Source organism: Mesitornis unicolor, unplaced genomic scaffold (genome assembly GCF_000695765.1).
Source record: "Mesitornis unicolor isolate BGI_N332 unplaced genomic scaffold, ASM69576v1 scaffold1561, whole genome shotgun sequence".
Lineage (NCBI taxonomy): Eukaryota > Metazoa > Chordata > Aves > Mesitornithiformes > Mesitornithidae > Mesitornis > Mesitornis unicolor.
The window spans coordinates 16,750-29,665 of NW_010164232.1; the positions used below are offsets into that span (position 1 = coordinate 16,750).

At 35.0% G+C, this 12,916-nt stretch overlaps 1 protein-coding gene across 1 annotated transcript in view; it reads left to right on the forward strand.

Annotated features, from left to right (window-relative positions):
* The window catches only part of ADAM23 (ADAM metallopeptidase domain 23), a gene marked incomplete at its 5' end in the record, with an annotated part of 61,696 nt that overhangs the window by 10,887 nt on the left and 37,893 nt on the right, over positions 1-12,916 (forward strand). Inside the window, 6 exons of the mRNA XM_010194214.1 lie at positions 300-363; positions 5,392-5,474; positions 6,199-6,262; positions 8,603-8,675; positions 9,188-9,261; positions 10,199-10,264. Coding sequence (XP_010192516.1) covers positions 300-363; positions 5,392-5,474; positions 6,199-6,262; positions 8,603-8,675; positions 9,188-9,261; positions 10,199-10,264 — 424 coding nt within the window. The remainder of the gene's footprint in view (positions 1-299; positions 364-5,391; positions 5,475-6,198; positions 6,263-8,602; positions 8,676-9,187; positions 9,262-10,198; positions 10,265-12,916) is intronic.

Sequence of the window (12,916 nt, forward strand, 5' to 3'; positions counted from 1 at the left end):
GAAAGTTCTAAAGTCATGGGATATTTTTTTGCTTACTTAAAAGCCTGATAACCTATTTGCAAAGCTAAAATCCCAGAGGATTAGATTGAAGAATGAAATTTTCCCTTCTGTAACACACTCTGACTTCTAGTGCACTAGCAAACCATTTACTTGACACAAGCCGCTTGATTTTTTTTAAACTAGTTTACAAGGAAAGAAAATGGTTTGAAAATTCTAACAAAAAAAAACCCAAAACCCACCCGTAGCAGTAGAAAGAATATTCAGATTTTTCTTATTGTGATTTTTCCTTTCTTTGACAGTGACTTGTTATCTTCCAATTATGTGGAGATTCACTATGAAGATGGAGAACCAAAGTTTTCCAAGGTATTGTGCTCTTCAAATGTGTAAGAATGGTCTTTCTGAGGGAACAATGCAAATAACATGCTGAAAGAAAAGAAGAAAAAAGTTTTACAAGAATTTTAAAAACACCAGAAGCCTTTTACCAGACATACACAGTAACTGTTATTTCATCTTGTAAGGATACCTCAGTAATACAAGAATAACTGACAAAAGGAAAGCTGTGAGTTGGGGCGAGGGGTAGGCAGCAGTATGTGGTAGTAGTGAAGGTGATCCAGATAATGCCAGAACAATTACATCTTGTAAAATGTAGGTGGTGAAGGGGTTGAAGTCAGCATCAGTGTAGTCTTCGTTAATTATTTATATGTCCTTAGCACAAAGTGCAAGGGGAAGAGATAATGGTAATATAAGCCATTCAAACAAACAAACAAAAACTTGCAGTGACTTCTCTTTGCAAGAATTATACAGTTGTGAAACAGAAAATGATTTAACTCCAGAGGATAAGGTTTCAGTTATTACAAAACTAGCATATTGCTAGACATCCAATTAATTACTTCTGTCAAACTAGCTCCCAAATTGAATTCAGTGCCATAGGCTATTGATCCAAAGACACAGAGATGAAAGTCACGCATGGTAGTTCAGTCCTGACTAAGGGAACCAGATCAGTCTTTTTGTTTGCTGTTATAACAAAATGAGGACTGGTAGGTTCTTAGGAAGGTTTATAAACTACACTTTCAAGGAATTACTTTTTAAATATTATGTATGAATGCTGGAATATTTGTGAGCTTCTTACACGTGAAATATATCTCTTTAGCATGGAGGAAAGCAGGTGTTCAAGTTGCATTTATACCTATAGCAAGTTGGGTCTGTTGTTTTTCCAAGTATTACATATGTAGTTTATTATTTTGCCCTTGTTATAGAGAATCTCAAATAAAAGAATATATTAGAGATTAGGGCAAAATAAAATAATTGCATTGTATTATAATTATTGCAATATATTGTTTTGTTTTCTTCCACTGAAGAAGAAAAATAATTTCATGTAACATATTAAGGAAGTATTTTCATTTCATTAAGAATCAGTACTCTGCAGAATGGGCAAAAATGCTAAATGATGCAAGAAAACAATTCCCTCTGGCATTTAGACGAGCTCCTGCAATTGTCAGCTGCAGCACTAGCATTGAGCACTGCGGTTGCTGAATCATGAATCTGACTGGAAAATTATATTAGAACTTTAGACTCAGCAAATGGACTACCTTTGCGTGCTGCAGTAACTTGATCCAAACTTCCTAGGGGATGTTTTCTGAATTGATTTATTTAGAAACAATAATAGAGCTCCTGAGGTCACATTCATCTGCAAAAGGCTTCATTATAAGTTCAGAAAATACACACACAATTTGTGAAGGAGAGCATATGATGACTGTATTCTGGTCTTTTGTGGTATCTTACTTTTTTCACCTGAATAAGTAAAAGATTGTTTTGTTTCCTGATGTGGATGTAAAGAAGTGAAATCTTGATGAAAAGTACTGTATTTTCTAAAAAAGTGTAGTTTATTACAACAGTGAGGACACTAAAGAACAAACAGCAATTTCTTTACTCAGATGACTGTCTTAAAAAAAATCTTGAAAAGCTAATTGTGTAAGAAAGATAATCACAATTTAGTTGTTAAAAAGTGTAGGTTCTGCGTTCTCATTGATGATGGGAAGGTAAATATATCGTGATAGCTTTCTGTGTAATAACTTTGATTTAATTATGCACAGTAGTCTGTTAGGAATTTCATTCAGAATCTGAATAACTAATTAAGATTCAAAATGGAAATAGTGCTGTGCATACTTAAACAAAAAACATTTAGATTTTTGGTACTTCCTTGAATTATAATAATTGGAGAAGAATGGGTCCAATGGGCTTGTTGGAATTCAGATGACACATGACACCAGAATTAAGAATATTTTGATGATGATTGTTTTGCAAAAAAATGTGTGACAACCACACTTAAGGGTTTTTTAGAAAAGTTTCTGACAGTACTTGTTATCTTTAGTTTAGCTGGGGTTATTGTTGATAGACATTAAAGACCAACTACTTAAATAAATAATAAATTAGGATCATTTGGTTTTCTCATTTTGGCTTCACTGGCACATAGCAGCAGAATTTCTAGCATTCGACAGCTTCTAAATTTAGTAGTCCTTTTTCTTTAGAAAAGCCAAATTCATGCTTTAGAAAGTTAAAGTAATGTTTCTTAGTTTCTTTCTAAATGTTCACAGCTTGAACAGTCTGTTAATGTTGCTCTTGATGCTTTGTTTCTGATGATAGAAATAAAGATATTATTTTTATTTACTCAGTTGAACCATTCCTATGAAGCCAGTTTATTTTACCCTTAGACACAACAAGTAGTTCTGTAAGCCTCTAGCTGTCTAATCAATTTATTTCTCAGCTATTTATGGAATTTTAGGCATTAGTAACTTTGCTGTCCAGCAATAAGAATAGAATTAGTGTCTCTATTAGAATAGAAGTGAAGAATTTAATTTGCCATGTGGCTGCCTATAATATGTAATCATAATATGCTAAAGATTTTCATTTTTTATACATATTTAGCTATGTACAATCAAATAATACAAAACTATTGTTAGTGCAGTAGAACTCTACTTCCATTACATGAAGAAATTAAATCACGCAAATTTAATACATAGAAGAAAGCTAGAACATTTAGAGAAAAACATTTAGACAAATTGTGAAACTACAGAAAGTAAAAAAAAATTAAAAAATAATTGGATATTTAGAAGATCGTAATGAAATTATTCTAACACTACTAATTCTTGTATATGAGTAGATGATGCTTTAACAAAACAATTACTTCTGACTAATTTCTTTATTGTAGTCTGTTAAAGCCTCCTTCTAGAAGCTTCCTAGCCTCTAGGGTACAGATTGGTCCCTTTTTCCAACTTAAAAAGCCTTGTGTTTTCTACAAAATGAGACTGCTTTAGCTTGATTCATGTAGGCTGCTCCGACCCAAAGTAGCCAGTAGCTTTGGAAGGTGGGGAGATGTGATTGACTCTCAAGGTGAGCTGGGAAATTGTTCAGCAGTTGGGAAACCTGAGGTTGGTGCTGTAGTTGTTATTAGCCAAAGAGGGTTATTTGCACGTAATGGTCAATATTTTGGAAAAAAAGCCACTGCAGCTCTATTTTATGAGGATCTGTCTTGTCACTCTGTCTTAGGTACGTTCTAAGCATGCTTGAAGTCCCCTCGGATGATTTGGTTGCTTCTCTGCCCACTTTAAGGAGAGCTTAGGCAGGAGCTAGTTCCTTCAGGAGAGGAGAGCTCAATGTAGCTCTTCTGTGGTGAAAACTGGGCAGGTCCAGGGAACCTGCACTTTTAATTCAGAGGAAAGCATATATCATTCACCAGAGTTTAGTTGGCATCTGAGCGAGGCTTTTCTGGATCAGAACTTTAAGATTTAAAGTATGTACCAATTCTTCTCTGTGGTAATTTGGTGTCCTGCTTTGTCCTGTTCACCCCTACATATACATATATTGCAACTTTCCTTACCTTCTTGTGAAGAAATGGAAACTATACACAGTTTCATTGTACACCCTTTTGCAAGCACATTTGGCAGTAATTCTGTTCAGCCTAATCCCTACATCGCTTGACTGTTCAAATCTCACATTGCAGCATTCAGCGTTTAGCTCTCCCTTATTTCATATCATTACGGCCCTTGAGAACTGAGGTTTTGGATTGCGGTTTTGGGTGTAGTTTGCCAAACTTTTTTTGGTTCAGCAAGTTTGCTGATGATACAAATCCAGAAGGAGTGGCTGATACACCAGAAAGCTGTGCTGCCATTCAGCAAGACCTGGACAGACTAGAGAGTTGGATAGAGAGGAACCTAATGAAGTTCAGTAAAGGCAAGCATAGGGAGGAGTAACCCAATGCACCAGTACAGGTTAGGGGGTGACCTGCTGGATAGCAGCTCTGCAGAGAAGGACCTGGGAGTCCTGGTGGACAAGTTAACCATGAGCCAACAATGCGCCCTTGTGGCCAAGAAGGCTAATGATATCTTGGGATGCATTAAGAAGAGTGTGGTCAGCAGGTCGAGGGAGGTTCTCCTCCCCCTGTACTCTGCCCTAGTGAGACCACATCTGAAGTACTTTGTCCAGTTCTGGGCTCCCCAGTTCAAGAAGGACAAGGAAGTACTGGAGAGAATCCAGTGGAGGGCTACGAAGATGATGAGGGGACTGGAGCATCTGTCTTGTGAGGAAAGGCTGAGAGACCTGGGTCTGTTTAGCCTGGAGAAGACTGAGAGCATATTATCAATAATTATAAATATCTGAAGAGTGAGTGTCAAGTGGATGAGGCCAGACTCTTTTCAGTGGTGCCATGGGGCAATGGGCACAAACTGGAATACAGGAAGTTGCATGTGAACATGAAGAAAAAATTCTTTACATTGTGGGTAACAGAGCAGTGGAACAGGCTGCCCAGAGAGGTTGTGGAGTCTCCTTCTCTGGAGATACTCAAAACCTGCCTGGATATGATCCTGTGCAACCTGCTCTAGGTGAAGGTGCTTTGGCACTGGAGTGGACTAGATGATCTCCAGAGGTCCCTCCCAACCCCTACCATTCTGTGATTTTGTGATTGGTAGAATCCAGATCTAAGCTAAATATGTGCCAGGTGATTGATGAACATTGTGTTGCTTGTAATTTTAACAGACCTGGAAGGCATCAAGAAATAGTTGAATGCTCACGTAACCTGCATTGCATAACACTTCTACAGAAGCAATTTACAGCAAAGAAATGCACTTAAAAAAGATCAAGAATGCTGTGACTTCAACAAAAGAATAACCCATTTTATGGCTTGAAGACACATAAATGAGTCATTACTGGACACAGTTTTTATCTTACAAGCAATTAGAGCTAGTAATTGGTATTTACTTCAGCAATCTCCGCTTTCTCTGAAATTTTACCTAATGCAAAGTGTTAAATCTATTTTGCCTTGATTTTTAAGCAACAGACATTAAAATCAGGGTAACTTTGTGTGTGATTCATTGATTGTTTTTTGAACATTATTAGGGTGGAGAGCATTGTTACTACCATGGAAATATCAGAGGTATCAAGGATTCCAAAGTAGCCCTTTCAACTTGTAATGGACTTCAGTAAGTGCAAATTCTCATTTTTCAAACAAGGTTAGTAAGTAATTAATACTCTTGAATATCATCGCTTAATATGTGATGGACAAACTCTCTGGGCCCAAAGATTTTTTTGATGTTTTGAAATGCCAGTACCAGCTATGCCAGACTTCTAGCAGTTTTTTAAAATTTTCATTTGGATTCAAGTCTTCTGATGCTGTCTTAAGAGAACTTTGAATATGGTAAGTGAAAAGAAATATTTTACCAGATGACCTACTATGTTAAAGGATAAACAGGAATTGTATTTTAGCAGTTTGCGTGCTTAGTATTCATGTTTGATTTTGTCAGCCAATGGAAAAAACGGGTCTTTTTGTTAGATTGTACAAGGAAAAAAATGTAAGAAATTAGTCCTTACTAGGATTAGTTATTGTTAACTGGAACTCAGCTGTTGAATATATGCTAATGTGTGTCCTAGAACTTTCTCTTTCCAAAGTCAAATCTACTCTTTTTAATGCTTTATCATTACATTGTCATTGCATTCAGTGTTAGTTCATTAAAATGTGCCTGATCTTTAAAAAAAAAAATATTAGTTTTAGCCACATGCAGTATTAAAGAACGTATATGGAAGTTATTTTAGTATTGATCGGTTTTTTAGCCCTAAGTTTGGTTTTGTCTCATCAAAAATAATATCCTGGAGTCAAATTAATCACCATGTAACCCTAAATATCACTTTTTTTCCTCCATGTTCTAGTGGCATGTTTGAAGACAGTACTTATTTGTACTTGATAGAACCGATGAATCTGACCCACAGTGTAGTAAGTTTATTTCTATTTGATTTATTTGGTTTGGGAAAGAGAGTGCTCAAGGAATAGCAAATAAAAGTATTAGAATAAATCAGTAAATGAGTGACCTCTCTCATGCATTCATATGAAACCCAAAAATATTTTAAAACTATTGGAATTTATTTAAGGCAAGAAACATGTAAGTATGAATTGCCACAGACGTTTCTCTGCTTTTCTTTGGTCTTTATTTTCCTAGTTATTGCAGATCATGTAGATGTAGACGAATAAGACTGTTTCCATAGCAAATAGTTAGTCAAAAATTATCAGTTTGCTTTAGTAGTTGAACTAAAGGATTTATAAATTCATAGAAGGGGTCTCTGGAAGTCGTTTATTCATCCCTCTCTAAATAGTGGGATCAGCTTGCTCTTTGACCTACCATGTTTCCACAAAGAGCTTAATGAAGCAGATAATGATATCTGGTTATCTTACACTTTGTGCTAAGTCAGTGGTCGCTGTATATCTTAAATTGTTCTAATCCAGCATATTCAAATATATCAGCATTTAGGACAGCATTTACACAAATGTCTTGCTAACGATAATTATTTTTTTCCTTCATGTTAAGTGTATTATAATACAGGTGTTCCTAAAACTTTAGCTGTTAATAGAACTGACTCAATTTTGTAGACAGTAGTAAAACCAGGTAGATTCCTACCTCTCAAATGGTTCAAAGATTTGAGTGATTTTTCAGTGAAATGATTCTGCAACATAAAGACTGAGAATTCTTAAGGTTTGTGTCCCACTTGATTGGTAGGATATATTCCAGGTGCTGTATCACAGCTCTGAAGCTAGTCTCTCTCTACTACTTACCAGTATGTAACAGATAACACAGCGGTGCAGAAATGATACGTTTTAGTGACTGTAAATCTGAACTTACAGTCCAAAGAAAGATCTGTGAGATCTTTGACTCCCGACACTTTCAAAGAAACTGGATCAGCATTCAGAGGAGTTAGTACCATTTGGATGGTCAATTATTGTGCTGTAAACGAAACTATAGAGATGGTGGAAAATGTTACATCAAAAAAGATTTCTTAGTCTCCTCAGGAACAGTATTACATGCCACGTGTTAAGCTGCGTAGTGCATTTTGATGTAGCACATATTCATAAAAGTTGTAAGGCTGAAAACTGACAGCACAGATCCAGTAAATTCATGGAGATTATATTTATACAGTGGCATCCATATAGCAGGCAGAGGAGAATTTGACTAAACTGTTTTCTTACTTGGATGGACAAAGGAAACCAGGATGTCTCTCTGTGTGATATTTCAGTAATATGGTAATAATGCTGAAGTTTTAGTTATAAAATTATTATTCTAAAATAATTTGGAAGTAGTGCAAAAGTTCTGGTTATAAAAGTGTGATACCATCTGCTAACTGAGGATTGAAGTGGAATTCTAGATAAGAAAATGAATGAGATTAATATTTTTCTCAAAACTACAGATCAAAATAATGCAGCTACAGAGAGCTTTCAGAGACTCATTTTTTTTATTGTACTACATGAGATGAATATCGTGGGCACAGCCTTAACAATGTAGCTTATTCAGCTTGATTAATCTTAACTATAGTAGATGCTATATAAAACTTTTTCTTTCTCCTTTCCTCCCCCGGAATAACCCAGCAAAAATATGCAGCATTTTCCTTCAGTGTGTTATGTATTTCTTAGGGAAACTACATAATAGTAGCATGCTACCCTTTGAAAAGAATTGCTTGTTTTGCCAGGCTCTGAAGAGGAGGTGTTACGAAAGAAAAGATAGTTGTCTTCTACAGCAGATACCAAAATGTGACAATCTGGGGCATGTCAGACTTCCAAAGAACATACGCATTAAAAGTTTTCTTCTTTTTAAGTGTTGAATACACCAATAAAACAGGGTGAAATAATCCTCTTAAAGATAGTGTATTGATTAGTTTCTTCAATTTTGCTGCAATTATAAAGATATATTTTTGTGATAAATAGTAGTAGTTGCTTTTCATCTGTGGGAGGAAGATTTCAACTAGATATATACTCTCTGATTTATTGGAATAAATGATCTGTGTTCTCTAACAGTAAGGCTTTTTTAATGGACGCCTTTGAGATTACTTGAAAAAAATCTGTGATATCTCAGTTTTGTAGGCCAATAAATGTGCTGAAGCAGAAAGCCTCTATGATGAGCTCAGGATTGCAAATAGATTGCTTCAAATTGCTACTATGCTAAATTGGTACTATGGTTGCTTGCATTTTATGGGAAAATAATAAAAAAATATAAATACTGAAAGAAGTGCCTCACTTTTCACTTGACATTATTAATTAGAAGAAAATGTCACATATTTTTCTTATCAGGAAAGTAAAAGTAGGCCACATGTCATCCAAAGAATTTATGGAACACAAGCCTCCGAGCAGTTGCAGAACCTTGGTATGTTTTTGCATATGTTATGAGTTTTTCAATGTTGAAAATAATTGTATATATAATTTGAATATTAGGTGGACAGTCTATATAAAATTGCTAATTATTTAGAAAAACTTGAAAAATAGATACTAACCTGACTTTCTTCACAATTATTGCAATGGAATTTAAAGTTATCAAAAAGCAGCTGAAAGATTTCAGCCATGAAGACCTTTATTTAGATTTCTTCTGCAAATAATTTCATCAGTGACATTAATGCTATTGAGGGCACAAGATGGCAGAAAATGTACATTCCAAGTGCAGGTTACAATCCGTTTACCACCTCTTGCATGCTTTAATTCTCACTTTAGATTTATAGATTACTTGAGTTTTGATAAGAGTTTACATTTTGTGTACTTTTAAAAATTAACTAGGTTTCAAAGGTTCTACTAATTTTGGTGATCTTAATTTACTTTTGGTTTGGACAGTGTACATAAGTATTTTAAAGTAATGCAATGATATTCTTAAATTGTAATTTGTAGAGACTGAATCTAGTTCTGAATGGCCCCTTCTGTCTGAACTTCAGTGGCTGAGGAGAAAGAGAAGAAAGAGAGCAGTGAGTAGAAGTGTGACCCTGAGTTAAGACCATTTATAAAACCAAAACCCATTAATTTCTGGATTTTTTTAATGTTGAGAGAGCACATGCTTTAGAAAACAAATACGTTTGGTAGCTTTATATTGTCACATAATGAACTTGTCAAATGATAAATCAAGAAGATTATTCTTTAAAAATAGAATATTTGGAGAAAGGTGGGTAAACTTTCTAAAGTGACAGCAATACTCTACATCAGTAGTACAGAAGTTTAGTAGTGAAAATGAGTTTAGATAGTGATGAATTTTAAGTTTTGAGTCTGCTTGAAGATGAAGAATAATTTTGAATTAAGTCTTGCTAATTTGTAGATACCTGACTTTTTTTTCATTAGTCTTGTGAAGTGATTAAATTAAAAATCCAAGTGAGGACACCCGGAACTGGATTGTTGCAAGGATAAAAGTGGACAGTCCTCAAGTTCCGCACATGCTGCGTGTGTCAGAGTTAGGGGAATAACTGAGTTAAAGATGATTAATCTGTATTTCCCTACTGATTTGCACAACCCACAGCATGTTGTTTGGAGATGCATCTATTTATAGTAATTTTCTTCCTCATTAAATCTGTGGCAAATAGTACAGTAGAGCAAGCATTTTTAGTGTTTGAGATTTTTCTCCTTTGTGAAAATCAGAGAGGAGGGAAGCAACGATGGCTTCCACGCTGAACCAAAAAGTGTGGAGTCTAAATATTCTTAATGATGTGACTCAGATTCTCAGCCAGTGTCTGTCATAACTGAGCAAGTTGCTGTAGTTATGATTTTTTACCCTAGTTGAACATCTGACCCAGTTTTTACATGCTTACACACCCTACATAATATTTATGGGTAATCCTTTTTATATCAGTTGCAGTTATTACTGAAAATCACTACATCTTCATGATTTCTCAAAAAATTTCTTTAATCCATCAGGTATCTCGTGGTGTCTTTGAAGAAATGAAATATCTGGAGCTCATGATAGTCAATGACCATAAAATGGTAAGTATATAAATTCAGTGGTAATCTTCCTTTTGATGATAAGTTGTAGGTTGAGCATTGTGCTCCATCAATTACTTTTTGGTCAAATAATTAGTTTATCAGCAGCTGTTCAATTTTGTGCTGTAAGCACAATACAGACCATAATACCTAAGATTTTCTACAGCAGTTATATATTCAAAATACATTGGAAACACTTTTGTATCATATGAATAATTTAATATGCTCATAACCAACACAGTAAAGCAGCAAAACACTTATGTCCAGAACTAACTAACTGGCATATTTAAAATTAAATCCTATCCTTAAAGTAATAAAGAAAGAGGTCAGAAATTCTTACTTTGAATTTAATTTTTGTAACTGAAATTTTAATACAGCAAAACATATAGACAAAACTATCTGGTTGTTCTTTCTTGGTATTCCACACTTACACTTCATCATGTATTCTGTTTATAAGATAAGTTGTTTGTTTGGTTCAGGAACTGTTTGTCATGTGATTTATTAAAGAAAAAAAAAGCCCACTTTTTTTTTTCTCTTGAGGTATGGCTAGAAGAACACTTATCAACTGACATTTGTTATTTAAATGTCACTGCTTCCACTAATTATGCCAAGTAAGGCTATTAAAGTGTCCATGTGTTACCCCTATGAAAAATCAGGAGAGAGGGGCCTGGGGAGTGTAAGTTAAGTTTTGTAAACTTAAACTACTATTTTAAGACCCTATATGAAAAGCATAACAAATTTGAGTCCAACATTTAACTGCAGTATATCTGTTATGGAAAAATGCTCAGTGTAGGTTTAAAGGTTTTCTAGTAACAAAGAATATACTGCAACCAGCAGTGAGTTCCTCTATAAACAACTTGATTGTGCCTTGTTCTGAGCCCTTGTCTCGCTTAGTTTTCTCGGCTATTCATTGACTAAAAACTCTTAGTATGACTTTGCTTCTGTGTGAGCAAGACCTTTTTTATAAATCAAGTTCTGTTGATAAAACCATTTCTGCTTATTTTATGTGCAAGTAAAATAAACTTTTAAGTTTCTGTAAGAGCTCCTTCCCTGCATATCTCACTCTGCTGCATGTTTTCCCAATGCTTTATGTTGTGGACTCTTCTGTCAATACTGAAGGGTGATTTTAAAGAGCCAGAAATAGCAGATATCAGAACGGGATGCAGCATTTTGTACTTGTTCCAGTGCTGAATAGCCAGATAATATAACCTTCTCTCATCTCTTCAATAAATCATAGAAATAGTCTGAGCAAAAATAACCTATGCTTAGTCTGCAGCAATTCAGCAATGTGGGGGAATTCAAATAGGTGGGAAGAATAGGACAGAAATTTCTTGAACTGTTTTCACTTGTAAAGCCACCTGGTGGGAAACTATTCTGAGAGTGCTCACATGTTAGGTGTATAGGGGTAGGGCATAATAACTGCAGTTGTGGACATTTTGTTGTCTGAGGTCTGTAGTTGGTCTTCCTTATGAAGAGAAAATATTTCTATGTCAGTTTGTTTCTTCTGGCCTCTCCTATTACAAACGTGCTTAAAGGACAACCATCCTGTTCACCACAGTTGTTACAGACATTAACTGTTGTTTCCCCTGAGGCTTTATTTGTTAGAACTTTAGCCCACAAGCTTTCAAGACTTTTTGCTTCAGAGTTGTCAGTGGCTCAGAAGCAGATAGTAATTATTTTCAAGGAATAAAATGGATATACTTAAGGAAGTGTTCACAATTAGGAGTTAAAGCCTGCCAATCCAGGAGCTCACTAAATGTGCTTTTAAGGTTTTCTGTTTACCAGTAGAGGGCAGATTTCTCCTGCAGCAAGGTTCTGTGCTGGAAGAAGTATCTTAAACCTCTTAGGCCATTGTGTTGTTAAGTGGATAATCTTATGTATTTTCATGAAATTGTTGTTTCCTGCAATGCTAAAGACACAGCTAAACACATTTAATTAGATTGTTGCACTTTTTACTTATTTACTCAGCTTAATTTCTGTTTTAGGAGCTGTATTTAAACACATTATGTCATATATTTCTATTGATTTTGGTTTTAAATACTTTCGTGAAAACAAAAGATTTTCCAAAGCATATTATTTTACCTTTCTGGGAAAGTTTGAGACACCCTTTTCCCTCTCTTCCATTATTTTGTCCTAGTATCATGGTTCCCTAGAGAACAGAGTCCCGTGATATGGATACTCTTCTTAATGTACATGCTAAGCGCCTACTAGCACTGTAGCTGAAAGTGCTTTGTTTTGAGAAGAGTTATAGGGGATAGGGTCTCTGCAAACCTATGTTGTAGGATCTTTGGGTATTTAAATCCTGCTGTGGATGTGCTGACGCATTGTGGAGCTTAACAGTGAATAACTGCATATGTAAAAAGTTCATCTTTCTGCAGTGAAATGAGTAAGTGGCATCATTAAGTTTGGTGAAATTTTTGTTATCCGTCGACTCTGTCCACATAAAACTAGATTGCTTGTGCAAAAATAACTGGAATTTGAAGGGATGGAAAATTCATTATCTAATAACATAGTGTGTCACTCTTCTGACTTTCAATTTGAGAAAAAGATTTTTTAAATTTTAAAAGCATATCTGTCTTTCAGTTTTACTTTTACCTTTGTACCAGCTTAATTCTGGAAAAGAAGATTTGTCTGTTCTGTAATTTTTGTAATTCT